Raw genomic sequence first — 22,259 nt, forward strand, 5'->3', positions numbered from 1 at the left:
GGAGAGAAAGCAATTTTGTACAAAAAGTATGTTTAAACATGTTAAAAATTATGGGTGTGGGGTCATTGATTTTGTACATGACATGCAGGGGGGTCACTTATTTTGCACATAAATTTTACAAAATTTACAAAACCCCTAGCCATATATTATGACCGGTCCCTAAAGTCATGAAAGTAACTATGCTCAAATCGTGGCAACTAAGGGCAGAATGGCGCAAAATAATGAACACAAAAGCAATATAATTCAATGATTATTTATTTTGCTAATTATTTGAAGGTGTGGGGAGGGGGCCACGCCCCCAACAACGCCCCCCACCCAAATACGCCCTCGCACAACATTATACCTGAAAAAACCCCAATAAACCCCAATTGAAATTACAAACGATCGTCATTTGAAATTACGTTTCATTTCGGGCAGAAGTGAAAAATATCATGAGTAAAACTGCCCGATCACAAGGCACAGAAAAACGTTAATATTTTGATTTGGTCCCATGGAAGACAGATATTTTTCGTGTCGAGAGCGTCATTTTACGACTGCTTCTTCAACAATCGCATTACTGTCTACACAATCTTGTCGTAAACTTCGAACACAAACTCTGTTCCATTATCTGTGTGTACACCTTCAGGAACGTTTTCAACACCCTCGGTCTTCTTGAAATTCAACTCCTCCAGAGAAGGCATGAAAGTATCACACTCAAACTCCGCCAACACCCGCGTGAGGTACACTCTCGTGCTCCACGGACCCTCAATGGCTTCCTTATACACAGAACTGCCGCCAATCACAAACACAGAATCTATCTTATCCTTCACTTCTCTTTCTGTGTACTCCAGTGCTTCCTCCAGACTCCTCGACAGTACGACGCTTTCTGGAACTGTCTCCATTGTCCTGCTCAACACAATGTTAATCCGGTCTTTTAATGGGCGAAACTTGGCGGGAATGGAATTCCACGTCTTGCGACCCATGATAACCACGTTTTGCTTGTTGATATTGGTTGAACTTGATGTAATGGACTTGAAAAAAGCCATATCCCTCTTAAGCCTCCACGGTAACTGTCCATCTTTTCCGATACCTCCATTCTTACATACAGCAACAACAAGCTTGAGGCGAAAGTCCCGCATGTTGATATATTTGAATTACCGCGGAATCACATTACTCGTTTCTGGTTGGCTAAAAACGAACTGGAGCGTCTCAAGATTATTTTCTTCACGCACACGATAGTTTAGGGTATTGTTATCTCCCTTTGACCATGTACACCCACTTCTTGAGCCGCCCTTTAATGTCATCCTGACTTACTCCACTGTAAATACGCCCACTAGCCTTGAATTTTAGTGACATCTATAATCACTATGGTTTTGTAAGTTCATGGAGATGCTATCAAAGTGAAAAGAGTTTGAAAAAGTTCACGACTGACTCGGATCTACTTTTCCCAGATGAACTTACCTTTTGTTTGGTTAATCAGGTAAGTTCCAGATTGCAGACTGTTTTCAGACTTAAGTTTGGGTTTTTACTCAAATTTGAGAAAACTCAGCAAAATGCATTTCTCAAACAAAACTGAGTTTGTTTTTCGACTCAACTTGAGTTAAAAACTCAAAATATTTGAGTCTGCTTGGTAGGTAACTTAAGTCATTATTTGAGATGAAAATGGCGTAAAGGAAAAGGCAACAACGCCGTCGGAGAAACAAGTCTAGAGTGGCGAGAGGGTTAATCGACCGTAGCAACCCTCTTGAAACCATGTCTGAGGAATCGGTGTTTGCTCGCTATCGTTTCCGACCTGAAACCATCCTGTTTATAGTGTCGTTGGTAGCTGGCCAGCTGAGGAGAGATACCGCTAGGAGCTGCCCCCTGCCCTATCACGCAGGTGCTCGTCTCTCTCCGGTTTCTGACGACCGGTGGGTTTTGTTCCCTTACTGCCGATACGTACCGTAGCATTTCCGCATCGTCGGTGTATCGGTCAATTAGGGACTTTTGCGGAGCTTTGGTTCCCCTGGCACAGCGCTACATTAAGATGCCCGTGGACACGGACTCATGCAAGTCCATGTTTTACAAGATTGCAGGTAAACATCTTTATTTTCTTAGCCAGTAAATATCAAAACCACGGTGAAGAATCCTTACCGGATGTTATGTAAAGGGAGATCACACTCTCCTACCCAGAGTTCCATGCGGCAAGCCAGCATAGTACCTCTGCCACAGGCCAGAAAAATGTGACGATTCGTCACATCTTGCAATGTCCATTCAATATAATGTACAGATTTCTTTTACTCTTTTATTTTGACGAGTGTACACATCTAACAAAACATCTTTAGTAGAATGGTTTAGTTTCACTGAGAAAATATCCAAAAACATGTAACACTATTTCGATTTGCGTAGCGATTCTCTGTTTACATAGGTTGTACGGCTCCACGTGCTGTCATCGAAGCTGATGGAGAGCAAACGATGCAGCCAGTTGGATATCTAAATATGTACTGTCATAGACCTTACTGTCGCAGTTGTGGAAGAATATATATGTAACAATGTAAAACAATATGAAGAGAGCGCCGAAAAGCTTTCGTGAGTCCAGTCTCTTCTTATTATGAATATGCGCGTTTGTTTACAAACAAGAGAAAAGTCCGGTCGCGTGATATGCAAATTAGCCTGTGGCAGTGATGTTATGTTGGTCATCGCTGTGCCGGAGTGTGGGGAGTTCAATCCAAATGCTGTTTCAAGATATAAAAGTTGAACTGCGAAGCGGAATAAAAAAAAAATCACCTCTTAAATATATAAACATTGCAAAGATATTGCCTATGGTATTGTTATCATTTCAATCTTAAATTTAGATAATTGTTTACACCTTGTAGGGTTTCCAAACGTATTGGGATGTGTTGATGGCACGTTCATAAGGATCATTGCCCCAAATAAAGCTGAAAGTGACTATGTGAACAGAAAGGGATTTCATTCACTCAATGTTCAGGTGAGTTTCATGTGTTAAAATTCTTCAAGTTAAAAACATATTCCATACTGAAAATTGTTCATATTCCTAGAACTGAATATTAAAAATAAATAGTAATGAATTTGTATTAAAATTAATTCATGATTATGTTATTGTAATTTTTCACATCATAGTAAAAATGAAAACTAATTTTGATTATCAAAAATAATCATTAGTTTACTTTTACTACATGTTATGGAATTAACATTCAACCCAAATATTACATTTACTCAACAAATTATTATTTTCTTGTGGCAGATGATCTGTGATGCACAGTTTAGAGTTACCAACTGTGTGGCTAAATGGCCTGGAAGTGTGCATGACAGTAGAATTTTCCGGGACAGTCAAATCAGTGTGGCATTCGAAAATGGTATGTATAAACTTTGCTTATGTTGATATTTATGTCACTGTTCTATTAATCATATCAATCCAGGATATGACAGTGCATATTGTATCATCAGACCTCTAGTAGTAAGAGCGATGAGAATACATTTAATAATTTCATGTGAATGCCATTGTGAATGTACTCATATAACGGGTATCTCGTGAAGATTTAGTAATGACGAAAACTTGTGAAGGGTTTAGAGATTTATTGTCTGGGATTTGATGATCCCTCACAGTGGATATTGTGACAAAACCCTTGAAACAAAACATAAACAAATTACTGGTGTACAGCAACAAGTATCTTTAAGTAAACATACAATTAAATTTAACATTTTCAGTACACAACAAGGCTTACTTAATATATGTATATATCTAAGCATATATCACAAATTGTAGTCATACAGATGAAAATCTAATCAGTAAGATAAAAACACATTAATATCATCACCTAAGAATAAAATTAACCTCATCTCATAGACGCAGGTACTCCACAGGAATAAGTCACCAGTGGCCAATGAGTGTATTTAGTACCTAATAATAACATAACACAATGAAATACAATACATATTAGCCACACACACGTGTGCACACACACACACTGTTTCTCATACCAACAATGCACTACAGTCCACATAACCTAACATGTCATAGGATTATGTACATAATAATCCAGCAACTCACACAAGACTTAGTGTAACTACCCAATAACACTAAATACTAAGTAAATCATATTTAACTATTTGATATAGAATTATTATGATTACCCAACTATACTAAAACACCATATCCTAACCTCCTTTCCAGTTCATTGTACATGAATTCTCCAGCCTATGACTTAATCAAATTGACATCATATACAAATAACAAGCAAAGAATACTTGACATTTATAATTTGTCATTTCTATTTCAGGTACTTACAAGGGTTTACTTCTGGGAGACTCTGGCTACCCATGCAAGTCCTACCTAATGACACCGTATCTATCTCCAGCAAACAGGGCTCAAGAAAAATTCAAGTCAAACGAAAACCAGAGTTCTTATTGAGCAAACATTTGGAATCCTTAAGCGCAGATTTTCTTGTCTGCACAGTGGTTTGCGCATGTCACCCAAGAGTGCATGTAACGTAATTGTTACAAGTGTAATATTACATAATATCGGCATTGACCGCCAAGATGTAATTAATGTTGATTACGATGATTGTAATGATGATAAATTCACTCTCCAAGTTGCTGATGATCTGAGTGGAACAAATGTTAGAAATTATCTTTGTCAGTCATACTTCACCTGAATATTGTACAAATTATCTTCAAATGATGACTTCTTATATAACATAATGAACAAACAAATTTTCATTGTGTTATATATTTTATGTACAAATATGATAGTTGGATTCTATTTAGATCACAAATCACTGCTCATTTTGACACTTCAGCTTCATTATTTCCAATTGTAATTTTTCTTTTTTCAGCTCTTCCACCTCAGCCTTAATTCTGAAAAAAATGGCTTCTTGCTTTAACTTTTCCCATTCTGCAATGTATTTGTCTCTTTCCGCTTGGAGAACAGACATTTCATCATCTAGTAACTTTCTTTTCTTGCTCAATTTTGTTGTTGTTGTTGTGGAGGGGACGTGCAGGATACCCTTATTGTCAATGAGGACATCAACAGGCAAGGTGCAATCTGGAACAAATATGACAAATTTGGAATTTGTTTTTTGATGATTGACAGGTATACTATCTACAAGTACTGTAGACCAGACATTGCCTATTTATCTAAGGAAGTGTACACATTTTGACATTATATCCTCAATCTCTAAACATGCAGAGCCTGTTGATCTATTTAGACTTCCAAACTTAAAAGATGTCAAAGAATGTAAACAATTTGGATGTCTACCGGTATTATTGGAAAATCTCTTTTTTTAATGATATTAAATATAGGGCTTTTTGTGCACAGATATATTAAGATGTTTATACTCACTGGGAATACATTCCTGACTGACAGGTAGGTGAGCTTCACCTTCAGGCAGACTCCCCTCCATCGCCATGGAGTTGATCACACTACTGAAATCTGTAACAGATACAACTCAACAAGTTGGTGATCTGCCTAATCCTCAGGCAATTTGTTTATGGGCTTCATATGATTTGAATAAAACTACTCAGATTTGATTTCATGTGTACTAATTAAGGGCACAAGAGCACACTTTCCAAAATGCAATTGGCTATATTAGTGCATTTATACCCCACTTTAGATTGCTTTTGATGCAATAATAGGCTTATTATTCATTGCGACTTCCCTATAATCAGTGTTTGATAAAATGAGATGGCCAAAATCACAAGATATAAATTCAGCACAATGTGACACTCGGTCATGCACAAAATGGAGAAAAATTTAATTAATGAGAATGGCAACTCTTGAAATTACTGTACATTTTTTAGGGCAAGCCGTATGGTCAATTGTGCCTATGAAACCTTTTTTCCAAACAATTAAAACATTATGACCGTGAATTTTAAAGTGTTCTATTATGTTAAAATAGCATCACTTACCTTCCGAGTCAAAGCCATCTACCAGGCCTTGTAGGGTAGGCCTGTCAGCTAAGTCCTCTAGGACCATGGCCTCTGGTAGAGAGGGTGAGGGGGGCTTCGGTCCACCACCTGTCTTTGTCCGGCGTATAGCGTCTGCTTTGTCCTTTGCGATGAAGAATACAATATATTGATATGTTTCTGAAATAGCATAAGAATCTTACAAAACACTGTCATATTGGCATTTATGACTATATTACATTTACATTTCGAACAATCTACTAGCTATGAATTGCCAAACACATAAAACCAAATCATAATAGGAATTTCAAATTAAATTACCTACCTGTAATAAGTACATATCATTAACATACATATTCATGACAATTCAAGTATCATTCACTTCATTCATTATTTGTATATTAAATTTATTAATATTTGCAATTATATTGTGTATGGGCCTTCAGTCTATACTTGAAATTGTTATACAAGGCAGTGAAGGTATGTCTTCTATTAATTGTTATTTTCCAATCAGTCACTTTCCCTTTTGCAATTATGATTGTTTATTGAATATATTGTTCTTACCTCTCTGCTTTATATTAGCGTATTGCTTCTTCACCTCCTCCACAGTTCTTTTTACCTAATTGGATTTCCTGGAACAACAATATTATGATATGAAGAATTTTCAGTTATGCTTAAATTATTGTCGCTCATTAAATATTTACAAGTGTCCATCTGTTCTATTATCTCTGGTCATTTTCTGAACATAGTTATTTTTTATTTGGATTATTGAGACAGTCTAATAGACATTTTCTTGGATATTTTTAATTGCCTTATGTGGTAGAGTTGAATAAAAAAGAGGATTTGAAATATTGTTGTAATGTTGTGATTTTCATTTTTTTTTATACTATATATTTGTTAAAAATCTAGACAATAATCATATTCAGTACACAAATAAATTTACAAGTTTTCATCATGATCAAATGTAACTAGATAACCATTGATCAGAGAATTATAATGACCAAATATTTGCCTCCAACATTTTATTCAAAATATATTATCTAGATCTAGCATAAGGAGATATAAAAATCTTTTTACTACGTTTCCAGGCCTGTAAAATAAGTTAATATGAAGTCATCTTTACAAATTCTGTAACAGATAAACCACACTGATCATTTCAATGTCAAGCGCCGTCAAAAACTTGTTATTCATGTCACTTCACTGTGCATATTTATGAAAAGAATTACCTTATTAGCCAGGATATGATTTAAGAGTATGTTTATATCCGTGAAATATGAAAACGTAGGAGTTGTAGGTGATCGAAAATCGGACTCGACAGTGAGTAAGCGATCGGCATCTAACCATTTGAAGTTTCTATATTCATTTGGTTTTTTTCTATATAAACAATCCATTTATGAGAAGCCTGACTGCAACTTTTATCAGAAAGTATTTTCAGGTTGTGTTGATCGTGAATCATAAATTCAAGGCTACATTTTAGCAATGCTCAAGCTAAGGGCAGATAACTCATCCTGACCTCAGTCAGTGTGGGCTGAAACCCAGGTCATGAGGGTACCCTCAGTTTACGTTGATTTGAAGCAAATCCCTTCTACAAAGATGGGAAATAGTATGTGCACTACAGGCTGTGGTAAATGGCAGATGTGTAATAACTATATTCAGAGCTAGACTTGGTTTAATAGTTTTGTTATGATGAAATATGTTTTTGAAAATTTGATTTTGTGGGGAAAATGTCTTATTACACTAATGAAACTTTCTTATTTTAAAGAAAAAAGTATATACTTAATAAATCATACCTTAAAATATTTTTTTTCAAGTGACAAAGGCATTTTAAAACAAATTCAAAATGGGTGACTTTCACATGTGGTCTGCATTTTTATCAATTTCATGATCGAATTACCTCCCTTTGAAATCTAAACCCCCCCTTGCTAATGCTAATCTGTGTGATTTTGTAAAAGTTTTTGTAGCTTTTACAATGAGAAAGGGTCGTTCAGTCTAGACAAATTAGACAATTTGCAAATGAAACAAATTGGGAAAATCTGAATGCAAAAATATAAAATGATTAGCCTTTGTCTATTAAGAGCCCATGGCCTTTCTGTCTTGGTAATTCTACCATATCATTTAATTTCACATGAGTTAATATTTAGTAAATTAGTATATATATTTTATATTTGTTTTAAAAGTAGTTATTATATCAAGTTAAGACAAGTCAGGTTTATTCTATATCAATGTGACAACAAAATTCATCAGAAGATGACTATCCCACCAGTTCCACATAAATCCTAAGATCATTTTGCTGATCCATAAACAAACCCTTACCTGGAATGAGTTCAACGTCTAGCCATTAAAATGAAATTTTAGTATTCTGAAAATATCAAAAGGCACCACTTCAGTACTTGGCTGATGCATACAAAGTTTCAGAAAGAAATAATGAGCGGTTTTCAAGTTCTGCTCCGGAAAAGAAATGAATTACGGACGGACAGGACAGACAGACTGACAGACAAGGTATTACATACTGGTGGGATATTACACATATTTTTCACTGAATAAATGATCATCAAAATCGTTATACATTCCCTAAATCAAAGATTTATCATCAAGTAGGGCTAGACTAAACAGACCAACGGTATCATAATTTATTACCCACGTGGTCAACGTATGGGTAGTTGCATACTAATCTCGTACGTCACACGAGTGTCGTATCGCGTTGACCTGTGTCGTAACGACTTGACCTGAAATTCTAACGATTTGATTGGATAACCGATGACCTCTCAATTAGGTCACATTCTGACGTAACTATTTTTTCATTCATAACAAACACGTGAATTCATTCATTCTACAACTTAAATGCATTGTGGGAATGTAAACATTGCGAACGTTGCCGTGTCGCTGTTTAATTGTGAGTCGAACTGAGACATTATATCTGTCGAAAAACATAAACTCAATGTTTCCACCAGTGATGTTAGCCGAATGAGGCAACTGGAAACCAAGAAACGAGGTGCAACGGAGTAGTTTACTGTAGGAGGCTGTACGAGGCGATGACAACTGACATGCATCGTGACGTCGGTTACCATGGCAGTGACGGCATTAGTGTGACGTCATGCAAATATTGTACTACAGTACAAAACTCTTCCGCAACCACTTTATGAAACCGGTTTCGGTTTGAAACCAAAAACATAACAAAAATACATTATTTTGTCAATTTAAATGCATGTAAGACGTGACAGATAAACTCGTGACCTTCCTATGTTATCTGACCTCGCTTTCGCTCGGTCAGATACCATAGGAAGGACACTCGTTTCGTATAATTCGTATGTAATAAGACCTCGTGTAGTATTCTCTATGATAACCACTGATGACTGCAACATATTACACAAGACAGGAAACTTGTACTCTCACTCACTGCATATGCAACTACTCAATACAAACATATCTTCCACTTAGTTCCTTTAACATTTCTCCTTTGAATTTGTGGTTGACATACTGAGTGCAAAGACATTAATGCATGTTTTGGGAGAATTTCATCCATTTCCGGCTATTTTTTCTCCACTATTTTCTTGCCGTCGTCTAAGTGTTTTGTATCTGACGGCACATATACTATTCACCGACTGACTGAAACTTGTTTTAAGCCGCTTTTAGAAATATTCCAGCAACATCACGGCGGGAGACACCAGACATGGGCTTCACACATTGTACCCATGTGGGGATTCGAACCCGGGTCTTCGGCGTGACGAGCTAACGCTTTAACCACTAGGCTACCCTACCGCCCCTATACTTTTCACACTTTGCTAAGGATCAAATCATGGATTCAACAGAAAACTATGATGTGGGGTCAAATTTGGTTTAAATTTCTAAGCTTATTGTAAGCATGGTTCCTAGGTTTCAATTTGTCATTTCATCTTGTGAATGATATGTACCTGCTATTGACAGGTGTTTTTTATTTGTCAGCCACTCGTTCCATGATTTGCAAAATGGTTCATTGGTGCCATGAAAACCATTTTTATGGTTACTCATGTATCAAGTGCATAAGGTTAGAATAAAGTGGCTGTCTGCCTGAAGTGGGGTTACCATATCATTATTTATCCAGTTTTACATTGATACAATTTCATATTATAAATCTATGTTTAAGTAAAGTTGTGAAATTGTGTGATCCTTATCAAATTGTGAGTAGTATATATGCTGAATGGACGGAGTGTGTGGGTCGTGCGCCGATGATTTCCGTTTACTTCAGACCAGACTCATTAAGTTACATACACGATATTACACATAGAATTGAAAAGCCGTGTCTTTGATTGTCGAAGGGAAGTAACTGTGACTTGTGTTCAAAGGGAGTTAAAACGTGTACAAACAAGATTACAGGTTACTTCCCTTTAGTAATGTCGGGACCAGTGACAGTCCAGCTTAGGATAGGTCTTTAACATTCCATGCCTGTCGTTATAGGCAGCTAACGGGATCGGGTGGTCAGACCCCAGTTGGGAAGATCGCTGCTCATAACGTCAATCACTGGATAATTTACAGACCGCCGTCATATAGCTGGAATATTTCTGAGTTCAGCGTTACACACGAAACAAGCAAACAAACTGATGTAGAGAACCCGCCTAAGTCTGTTAGTGTAATCGTCCATGTGTTGCCGTCTGTCCAATATTTTAAGCTGTTTGAAATTGTGTTCCCCCTGTGAAATCACGTATCACTTAAGCTTATGACGGAAGAGAGTGCCCGCTTTGCGAAACAAAGTGCATAGTTAAAATGTCAAAATAACCAGTTGATCAGAACACAAATGTTTTAAATACGAGTAAAACCTCCAAACCCATGATATTTATATTATTCTTCAAGGAAATAAATAACTACTTTGCATTGTATTCTTTTCGCATACAGATGCCATCGAAAGGCCTCGATGACTTATTATATTTCTCTTCGCGAAAGGTCGCGGGTTCGATTCCCGGCCGCGTCATACCAATGCCTGACGCTCGGCATTAATGGGTAAAACAAGGACTGTATAAGGTGTGTGAGTCGGGTATTCATGAGCGAAATATTCCCAAGTACGACGTTAACCCCATTTCACCTCCCATTATATTTCTCCCCATTCGTGTACATTTTAGATAGGTAATAACCGGTGCGTTTTACGTTTTCAAAAGCATATATTAGCTACTGTAATAAATAGATTCTCTAATTTACGAGTGAAAATATAGTTTTCAGACCTCACGAAAAGACTAATACATTGTATCTGACAAAAGGCATGTAGTTGTCCTTATATAATCGCGTCTCGTGCGGGGTGTGTTAAATGTCTGCACTTGTGGCGTAAACATAGAGACACAGACAGGAAAATAACTAGTCTCTGAAATGAATATATTTTACTGAAAAAAGTTCATAGTAAAAAAATATAAAATATATTGAAAAGGAGCCCTGAGATTTTCTTCATTTTCAGAAGCTGAGAAAATCTAGACTTGCCACATTTTCTAGACTTGCGTCGGCTTTCTTGGATATATTTGCTTCAGGGTCTGTACGACAGACAGGAAAATAACATACTCCATGCTATTTTTGTTTTTCTTCACTTTGGTGTTTAACGCCTGGGTGCGATGACCCAAAGAGAACCAACTGAAAGTCACAGTCCTTAATCTGTCTTACCGTCCCTAGTCTGTCTCACAGTCCTTAGTCTGTCTCACAGTCCCTGGTCTGTCTCACAGTCCATAGTCTGTCTCACAGTCCCTGGTCTGTCTCACAGTCCCTGGTCTGTCTCACAGTCCTTGGTCTGTCTCACAGTCCTTGGTCTGTCTCACAGTCCTTAGTCTGTCTCACAGTCACTGGTCTGTCTCACAGTCCCTGGTCTGTCTCACAGTCCCTGGTCTGTCTCACAGTCTCTGGTCTGTCTCACAGTCCCTGGTCTGTCTCACAGTCCCTGGTCTGTCTCACAGTCCTTAGTCTGTCTCACAGTCCTTAGTCTGTCTCGCAGTCCTTAGTCTGTCTCACAGTCCCTGGTCTGTCTCACAGTCCCTGGTCTGTCTCACAGTCCTTAGTTTGTCTCACAGTCCCTGGTCTGTCTCACAGTCCCTGGTCTGTCTCACAGTCCTTAGTCTGTCTCACAGTCCTTAGTCTGTCTCGCAGTCCTTAGTCTGTCTCACAGTCCCTGGTCTGTCTCACAGTCCTTAATCTGTCTTACCGTCCCTAATCTGTCTCACAGTCCTTAGTCTGTCTCACAGTCCCTAGTCTGTCTCGCAGTCCTTAATCTGTCTTACCGTCCCTAGTCTGTCTCACAGTCCTTAGTCTGTCTCATAGTCCATGGTCTGTCTCACAGTCCTTAATCTGTCTCACAGTCCCTGGTCTGTCTCACAGTCCCTGGTCTGTCTCACAGTCCTTAGTCTGTCTCACAGTCCTTAGTCTGTCTCGCAGTCCTTAGTCTGTCTCACAGTCCCTAGTCTGTCTCACAGTCCTTAGTCTGTCTCATAGACCCTGGTCTGTCTCGCAGTCCTTAGTCTGTTTCACAGTCCCTAGTCTGTCTCAGAGACCCTGAACCACATTATGCTCCCTTCCGTATAGCCCTCTCCGCAATGTAAACTCTCTAGATGAAGCATGTCTAGATTTAATCCGGTCCTGAATCTCTGAGCTCACTGGGACTCATTTCCAATTTATATGGAGTTATTTGCTTGTATGAGAATTATATATTTCAGAGACTAAGCGTTAGTCTAATAAGCAGACCTAAATAGTTATGTACATGTTACGCAGCTAGTGAAAATCAGTATTATGTTGTACCCGTGAAGGTCCGGGTTAGAATGAACCTTCAGTAACCCATGCTTGTCGTAAGAGGCGACTAACAGGATCGGGTGGTCAGGCTCGCTGACTTTGTTGACACATGTCATCGGTTCCCAATTGTGCAGATCGATGCTCATGCTGTTGATCACTGGATTGTCTGGTTCAGACTCGATTATTAACAGATCGCCGCCATATAGCTGGAATATTGCTGAGTGCGACGTAAAACTAAACCCACTCACTCACTCAGTATTATGTTGTTGCTTGTGATATGAGATGAATGAATAAACAAATAGTCGCAGTGTGTATTTTATGCAGAAAAATGAAAGAAATCGGTGGATATGCGTTTGATCACAATATGAATTGACGTAATATAATGACCAGTACTTTTTATCAAATATTTAGATAAAGGACTGAAATATCTTTCTCTTTTATGTAACGAGATAAACGAAATACTTCTAACGGTGACAGCAACTCCGGTGATCTGTAAATCCGCCCCCTGTGATGTCGCGCAGATGATGGTGACGTGGGCAATCCGGGGCGTCTCATCCTCGTGACTCAGTGCATAATTTACAGAATTATTGTCATTGTCACGTTGGGTTCGCGAATTAAGGTGACAAAAATACATTCCCACCAGAGAGGCAGTATCCGAGGCGTGTGAAAATATAACCGGCTTTTAATACTTGAAATCCGTTTTTGGGATTATCGGTAATATTTGTGCCGGGATTATTCTATAATTTACCTTAAACCTGGGATCGTGGATCGGACAAAATGCAAGTGTTCATCGTGTCGGTACTGGTTCTCATTGGTGAGTACACATCTCCTTGCCTAAAGAGTATGGTGCGGTGGGGTAGCCTAGTGGTTAAAGCGTTCGCTCGTTACGCTGAAGACCCGGGTTCGGGTTCGATTCCCCACATGGGTACAATGTGTGAAGCCCATTTCTGGTGTCCCCAGCCTTGATATTGCTGGAATATTGCTAAAAGCGGAGTAAAACTAAGCTCACTCACTCAAACAGAATGTTTGCTTGATTGATTGCTTGTGTGCTTGCTCTGCTCCCCATAATTCCAGTGATCCGTTTCACAATGCCATCGAGGCTTGGACTGTAGTTAGTCTACTTTAAAGTTTGTGGGTTACTGTCGTCTTTGCATTACAAACTGTCTGTGTAACATACGTGTGTAAAACGGCGGTATGCAGATAACTGGGACCTGTGCAGGAAGCAGCTGTTGTGCGACGAACAGGAGCTTGTATTGCCGAAAATAATACGTCCTAGGTTCAACACTCGTTCACTGATAGCCATCTATACTTATTTTTATGTAGATGCTATCAGTGAACACTTGTTAGACCTAGGACGTATTATTTTCAGCAACACAAGCCTCTGGGGTGCGACGCTGAATTTCACCTTTGTTTTAATCTTTTTACATGTACCTTGAATTTGTACCATGGCTGATTTGTTGTTGTTGACACAGGGCTTGTAACGCTAAAAACTGCCATCAAGGTATATACTACCACTGATGGGGTCTAAGTACTATATACTATCACTGGTGGGGTCTTAGTACTATCACTGATGGGGTCTTAGTACTATATGGTACTAAGACCCCGTCAGTGACAGTATATACCTTGATGGCAGTTTTTAGCGTTACAACCCCTGTGGTTGTTGAATATATGTTTTTATATATTGGAGACTAATATTTATATTTTCATGCTATTTACAAGCACCGTTTTTTACTAAAAACATCACCTTTTTTTATAGGTTTTAGTAAAAATGTAAACACTTAGACAACATTACATTGTTATAACTGTTCTGATAATTATTGCAGTGGTTGACATATGTCCCTGATATATACTATATGGTGTGGCTTAACCTTCGTGTCACACTATTTTAGCTATGTCTGGATACAAGCTGTTTCTGGCTGACATTCCGAACGTATTTGTTCAGCTGACGTAGCGTGAGGCCCAGTATGATCTGGAGATTAATTATCACAATGTGTTTGCTCGTGTGCACAGATGACGTATACAAGACAATGACCGTACATCTTCAACGTAATCCCCGCTCAGTATAACTACCAGGGGCTGTAGGGTAGCCTGGTGGTTAAAGCGTCCGTTCGTCACGCTGACGACCCGGGTTCGATTCCCCACATGGGTACAATGAAGCCCATTTCTGGTGTCCCCCGCCGTGATATTGCTGGAATATTGCTAAAAGCGGCGTAAAACTGACTCGCTTAATATACTAATCTCGACGAAAACTGTGCTGAATTCACACAATAGAGGACTGTTATTCCCAACATATACTGAAACATACGTGGTTAATCATCTCTTGTTAGATGAGATAATTCTGGAGATAATCAAAATTCTATTCACATTTTTATGGTAACCATAGAAACCCCATCCAGTCCATTAAGTCCGACACAAACGTTCACGTAACAGTAACCTGAACATTTTCAGAAAAACAAAAAAGTTGTTTAGGAAAGGATCTCATTATCATCAATTGATTATATTACCAGAGTTTCTGTTGGGTGATTTCATTTGCATAATTATGATCGCACAAATTTAACGCCTAGATGACACTGTTAATTATGTGATAAGAAATATAATTGCAAGTGTTATCCGAATTATACTGAGAGACAAAGCCTCATGTAGGACGCTACTTATAACCTCAACAACACACAACATGACACCAGCTCCTTTAAGGGTCGACTGACAGTAACTATAATCTTTGGGTGAAATACAAGTCAGAAGACGGAGTGGGTGAGGTGGATTTTGTGTGAAATTTTAATAATTTTAATAATAATTTTTTCCATACATCAAAAAATAATATTACGTTAGAATTATCCTTTAACCCGTTCGCCTAAATACACGCAAAAAGTTTTGAAGAAAATTAAGCTGAAACGGACTATTGTTGAAAGATAAAGGTTTATAATAAGAGTGGATGAGGGATCCTTACTCACGATGATGTGCCTGGTTCCAAATATTAAGTTTCGATTTGACAAGTTGCGTGCACAGGGGCTTTATTACGTCCTAGGTCCAGCACTCGTTCACTGATAGCCATCTATACTTCTTTATATGTACCACATGGGCACATTGTGTGAAGCCCATTTCTGGTGTCCCCCGCCCTGATATTGCTGGAATATTGCTAAAAACGGCGTCAAACCATACTCACTCACTCACTCACTCATTCTTTATATGTAGATGGCTATCAGTAAACGAGTGTTGGACCTAGGACGTATTAGTTTCAGCAATACAAGCCCCTGTGGATGCGTGGATATGTGCGCTATATAAATATCCTATAATAGTAATAATAATGTATGTTTGCATTCCTCAGTGCTGGTTGGCCTGGTGACGCTGAGCACATCACGTGACAACGACACGTACCGGTCACGTAGGGTGAGATCACGCCGAAGACGTACGTACGAAGAGCGATCCCGAGAATGGCGGAGTCGCACCCGCAGCAAAGCCCGAAAGACACGTCATGCCAAAGGAAGAAGAGCCACAGCTTAGATGGCCTTGACCTTGATGCGGGAAACGTTCGTCATTGGGAACACACCAAGCATGATTGTTGAGAGATATACTGCTCATACTGCAGATGACGGGGACACTTCGGGACGCAAATGTCTGTGTGTGTCCTGTTTTGAAGCTCTTGAGCATGTACATAAAGTACTGTTGAACACTGAATGCTGACGAATTGTCTGTGTTGGTTATGGGGGGTTTGGTGACTATGATGTTACACTGACTCTTTCCTGTCCGCTCACTTTACGAAGTGAAGATAGTCTTGCGGTATTTTCATTAGCAAAGGATAAAAGGAAGATATCGAACGATGTCTAAAGGAAGACAGACTAAGGCAACACGTGACCTCAAACAGTGAATTTCCCTTTGTAACATCAATGCTATCATTACTTCCCTACCTTGATTGAATGTACATGTATAAGCGAGACGCCATGCTAGAATGTACACAATATTTATGCCTTTTAGCATTAAATAACGCTGAATTGAAACACAGTAACATACACAGACATAATATCTGTGATTTCGATTGCCAGGTTGCCAGATTTACTGCAATATGTGATTTGGATGCGTGTCGTACCTAATCAACGTAGATCTCCTCATAACAACCGTCACTGGATTGTCTGGTCCAGAGTCAATTGTTTGCAGGCTCTCTAGCTGAAATATTGCTGAGTGTTGCGTTAAGTAACCTCGAAGTTAAAGCGTGTTTTACGACGGAGACCCGGGTTCGAATCCACACGTGGCCCGCTTATGAAGTCCATATTGTAATGTTAATAGATGCTAAAAGCGACGGAAGTGAGGTACAATTAGGCATTTATCTACCTTCCTAGCCTTTTGGTGTCCCCTGCACTGATATTGCTGGAATGGTGCTTAAAGCGGCTTAAAACTAAACTCACTCGCCTTTCCTTACCTTGTGAATCGGAACAACGTGCTACCACTTGTCGATGGCTTTTTTTATTGGTGACTATAGACCTGTGTGATATGGCTGCTGTATTACTGACCAATCGACGTAGGTATGCTGTTATGATATATATCGCCGAATGTAGGCGGACGTGGTGTGGGTGCCCCATTGTTGTTCCGTAATATACGGCCCCTCCCAGTGTGCTTTCCGAGACATTAACAGTATTTATAACAATTCTGGGGAACCATTTGTCTATTACTGGCTAGAATGTAATGAAAACTAGATTTGTGATATGTAAATAAACATGTTCAATACAAATATTGTCTGTTCTTCGGTTAACAACCGCGGCTCCAGTGTCGGATATTCGATTAGACTTGATCCACTGAGAGGTTATAGGTTATATAACATCTATACAATTCATCCCTGTATCTTAGATATGACTGTACACACACTCGCGCGCACTCACACATGCACGCACGCACACACACTTCCTTATCAAAATCCTGAATGCGCCTCTAGGATGGTTAAGACATATAGTTTGTATTGTTACTCGTGTCATCAGCCACAAGTTTACCGTGCCAGGTTCCGATAAGGGTCCGTGTGTGTGTGTGTGTGTGTGTGTGTGTGTGTGTGTGTGTGTGTGTGTGTGTGTGTGTGTGTGTTACTGTGTATTGCGTTTGAGTTCATTTGGTACAAATTCGTGGTATCAACATGTCGTAAAAGTGCGCGAATACTGCGGCTCAGATTGTATCATCGTTAGTGTGTCGCATGTAACCCTATTCCTTGGGCTTGTTGAATTTGACCTCACTCACTACACCACCAAGTGAAAAGGTCACTGGAAAAAATCAAACTTTTAGTTCAAGACAATGTTCACAGAAATTTGCAAAATCCCTGCTTGTGCTTGGATGCTTTGGACTTAAGATATGATCAAATATGCAAGTATGGCTAAAATGTTTGGAAAAGTACGACCATTCGAAATTCCGTGTCATTGAGCGCATATGAAATTTACCCCATGCTTGTTCTCTCTTAACCTACATCTCGGAAAGTAATTGTTTTGGGTGAAATGTTTGCTCACGTCCAAATACAATCTCCCAGTCACAATGTGCGAAAAGTGAGTGAGTGAGTTTAGTTTTACGCCGCACTCAGCACTTTGAAACGAAAAGTAGCAAATAATTCAAAAGTCGTGTCAGGCAAAAGGATATGAGATATGACAAACAAGGCAGATTTCAGTGCAAGTGTGTAAGCTACCAACTGGTGTCCCGACTGACCATGTTTGTTTGTTTTGTTTTTTTTTTAACGTCGCACTCCAGCTATATGGCGGCGGTCTGTAAACAATCGAGTCTGGACCAGACAATCCAGTGATCAACAGCATGAACATCAGTCTACGCATTTGGGATACGATGACATACAATGCGCGAAAAGCACATCTGTTAGTGTCATGGTAATGTTTGGTTTGTAATACCATTGTCATATTTGTCAGTTATATAAATATCCTTAAATAAACTCCAGTGATCTGACTTCAGTGAAACAGAGCGATGTTGAAGAACTCTCATTAGGAACGTCACATAGTTTAAATGAGATACGTGTTTGGAGTTTGTACAAAAACTAACAGGAAATGACAAACATAGTTATGTTAAACCAATGAAAAATAAATAAAAAGTTTACTAATTCACAATGACTTAAAATTTTACCTAACAAATGTTCAGCCGCAGTATACTTCTTTTCAGAAGTCCTGTCTTGCGCTGATGTAAACAGCATTTAACGCAAACAAACAACAGTCAAACCAAACCTGAACAGGCAAACGAAATAGAAATACACAATAGGGGCAGAGGACTCTTAATGACATGCCCTAACCGAGGATATGTATGAGAATGTTTCATAAGACGCGTTAACCGCCCTGGTTCTGTATATGCCAGCATGGGGGCAGTGTTTAGGGATAGACACACCAGGGGTGTCCATCATCACAGGGTGACCACTGCGGTCAAGCGTTTGGACGTCGTGACATGGACAAAAACCTCAACTCACGGGGCGTAGCTCAGTTGGAGGAAATGCAGCGTTTGATCAGAGTAATTATGGGTGTATAGTTTGTATAAATGAGAAAAATATTTGTCTGAAAGTCATTCTACAGCAATCATGGATAAAAACATCGTTGTTTTCTTTGCTCTTCTGGGTAAGTGTATTTTTTCAACTGTTTTAGGCAATGTATTTATAACCACGACTCATAACCACAGGCAAACACTGTGACTTGATCGAAACGAAATGCAGCAGGTTTTACTGATGTCAAGTTGACCTTGTCGTCCAGTTGACCAGTCAAGTTGACTGTGACTTGAAGCATGTTTGTTAACTGTACGGCAGGATGGATCGTACTTGACTTAGACATAATTATCCTGATCGGCGCCGTTCTATATGTTCTGAAAGGTAGGCGATATGTTTACATACGAGTATTTATTGTATATATATATAACTGTGCATACACACAATTAGGATCTCACTTGTATAAAGTAACATTACTTCCAGTCTACCACCTCCATGTCAGGCTCCCAATTGCGTGGATCGATGTTCATGCTGTAGATCACCGGATTGTCTGGTCCAGACTCGATTATTTACCGACTGCCGTCATGTAGCTGGAATATTGCTGAGTGCAGCGTTAAACAACAAACAAACAAGTCGATGTCAGTATGGTGTTCAGAGTAGATGGTGAAGATAATTAAGAAAATATATATTGAAAGAACAATTTGTACGCAGTTTTCAAACATGAGGAGTTGTGTCTTTTCATGTCACATAACATTTTTATCTCTTGCCGTCAACTGACAGTGAAGACAAGGATAATTTTTCAGTAAGTTTACATGTAATTAAACCATGGATCGTTTGGAGATGTACAAATGTCAAGAGAAACGTCATCTATGTATGTCAAAAGTCAAAAGTAACTTGGATCACGATTTTGTTTGTAATCATAACTCGGAGACCAAAATACCGTGTTGTTTATGTGTCCTGACGTTTAATCGGACGGACCTATCAAAATATAATAATGTCCATATCAAGATGTATAGTCTATTGAATTCTACCACGACAACATTACAGCTTATATTTGAGTGACATTTTAGAAGTTGGAAAGTACCAAACCGAAACATGTGTCTCATTAACCTATTCAGACAATGACCTACTTTTCAGCCGATCCGAATTTTCTCGTGTGGAAGTGAAAACAGACATCACAAACAACTATGGTTACACTGAATTCCAATTCCTTGTTTCATACGAAAATGGTATTTACACATGAATTTTAATTTTAATCTTCAATAACATCGTAATTCTATATTTTATGGCGACGTGTAGGCAGCCTAACCTTAACTAAGAGTCACAGACTGCCCCAGTTTGATGAGGTCGTAAAATGATTCACAATACATCTGGCTCACTGGTTACACCTGTTATGTATCTTTTGCGCCTATTCAATGTAGTTCTGTAAGGCACAATGTGATTGATATAATATCAAGTCCGTACCAGACCGCCAAACCTTTCTAGCGGCAGAGCCTCGTTTTGAGATTTCCACGATTTCCAGGTTTCTGTTTGTCAGAGCTCGCTGTACGACAGAGCACGCTGCACGACATGTTTGCAAGGATTTTAAGGATGTGTCAAATAATACTGATAAATATTTATGTATCCAGTTAAATGAATTGGTCTCACAATTCTGGACTGGTTATTGTACTAAGTTGCGCAATAGGACGGAACCCAGTCAACAGGAAACGAGACTGTTGTGTAATCAATGTTTTGACTTGATATAGACAGACTTTATGGGTAACAACTTCTCTTAATTCCTGCTTGTCAACGTATAATAATCTGTGAGACACATCACACTCGCGAAATAAAAGAATTTGTTGTCCACAAAGTGTGTCTATATTGTAATATTACAGCTATCATTTTTATTTTACCAGTCTGACACTTTGTGTGTAACTAAAATAATTTTCTAAACTCTTTCTTTCGTTTGAACGTTTCGTCCTTCTTCGACTAAATATGTTGTAAACATCAAAATGAAAGTAATAGTTTATTTTTCCAAAGGCGAAAATGCAAAATATGAACCTAAACACAATAAGCACATGCTGGAGGCAGGGATAATTACTGCTAAGTCTGTCCCCCACCCACCCAAATAAATTTAATTCAGGACATGTGAAATTATAGTTATGTCTTTCTGAGTTTGTGAAATATAGACTGATACAAATTATGAAAACTATTTGCAGGTTCATATTGTTAAACATTAGTGAATTGCAGCACACTTTCAAATCTACAACCCCTGCAGATCCGAGATTAGAATCGATCTTAACTCATTCTTGTTTTAGTTTAAACATATTTTATTTACAATGTGAAAAGGATCGGGGACAAGTTCTTTCAACTTATTAAACCCCTCTCCGAAGATATTTACAATAACTAATTACATCACAAGCAATTATTAGAAACAGAGACAGAGAAAGACTGAAAGATAACAGGGGGAAATGCTATAATACAAAAGGTGTATAGAGAGAAGACTACTGGAATCGTTTAGATTTGCATATATATTAATGTACATTTTTGAATATAATTTCATTTTCATGATTTGTCAGATCTGCAATGCCGTTTAAAATAACAGATAATGTAATCACAGAATTATTACCACATACATATTGAATAGCTTTAAGCATGATCTTTCTATGTTGATTGTATAAAGAACAATTTAAGAGTAGTGATGAGCATTTTCGCATGGGTTCTTGTCGTACGGGACTGTCCTACTGAGGTTCGCTGACTGGGTTGACACATATCATCGTATCACACTTGCATAGACTGATGTTCATACTGTTGATCACTGGATTGTCTGTTCCAGACTCGATTATTTACAGACCGCCGCCGTATAGCTGGAATATTGCTGAGTGCGGCGTAAAACTAAGTTCACTCACTCACTCATTCCGAATCAGCACGATTATTAAGACACACTCTACCAACAAAGTACTATTCATCTTCTGATTCATTAATAGACAAAGAAATTAAGAATTCGTTATACGTATCCAGGATACGTATTGACTGGACCTTCTTCAGGTGACTGATGTACATGGTGACTTTACAGGGACATTTACGGTAATGTAAGCACTAAGCACCCAATACTGTGTAAAAGAGAAATATTAAATATGGCCCTTGTGACGACGATGATGATTTTGGAGAATTTACGGGCGCAATGCGTACTTCGCACATAGGCCCGCCAGGACATTTAGTGTTT

At 38.6% G+C, this 22,259-nt stretch overlaps 2 protein-coding genes across 2 annotated transcripts; one reads left to right on the forward strand and one right to left on the reverse strand.

Moving 5' to 3' along the window:
• Nucleotides 1–239: 239 nt before the first annotated feature.
• LOC124291475 (dihydrofolate reductase-like) lies at nt 240–1,231 on the reverse strand. The gene has a single exon (XM_046728461.1). The coding sequence runs from the start codon at nt 1,116–1,118 to the stop codon at nt 561–563; it is 558 nt and encodes a 185-aa protein (XP_046584417.1). The 5' UTR covers nt 1,119–1,231; the 3' UTR covers nt 240–560.
• A 774-nt stretch (nt 1,232–2,005) lies between these two features.
• Nucleotides 2,006–4,656, forward strand: LOC124291468 (putative nuclease HARBI1). The gene is given in 5 exon segments (XM_046728456.1): nt 2,006–2,054; nt 2,835–2,947; nt 3,224–3,335; nt 4,260–4,365; nt 4,367–4,656. Coding segments are annotated over 5 exon segments (648 nt in total). The 3' UTR covers nt 4,635–4,656.
• Nucleotides 4,657–22,259: the final 17,603 nt, after the last annotated feature.

Source organism: Haliotis rubra, unplaced genomic scaffold (genome assembly GCF_003918875.1).
Source record: "Haliotis rubra isolate DU_JTF1 unplaced genomic scaffold, ASM391887v1 Scf492, whole genome shotgun sequence".
NCBI classification, from domain to species: domain Eukaryota; kingdom Metazoa; phylum Mollusca; class Gastropoda; order Lepetellida; family Haliotidae; genus Haliotis; species Haliotis rubra.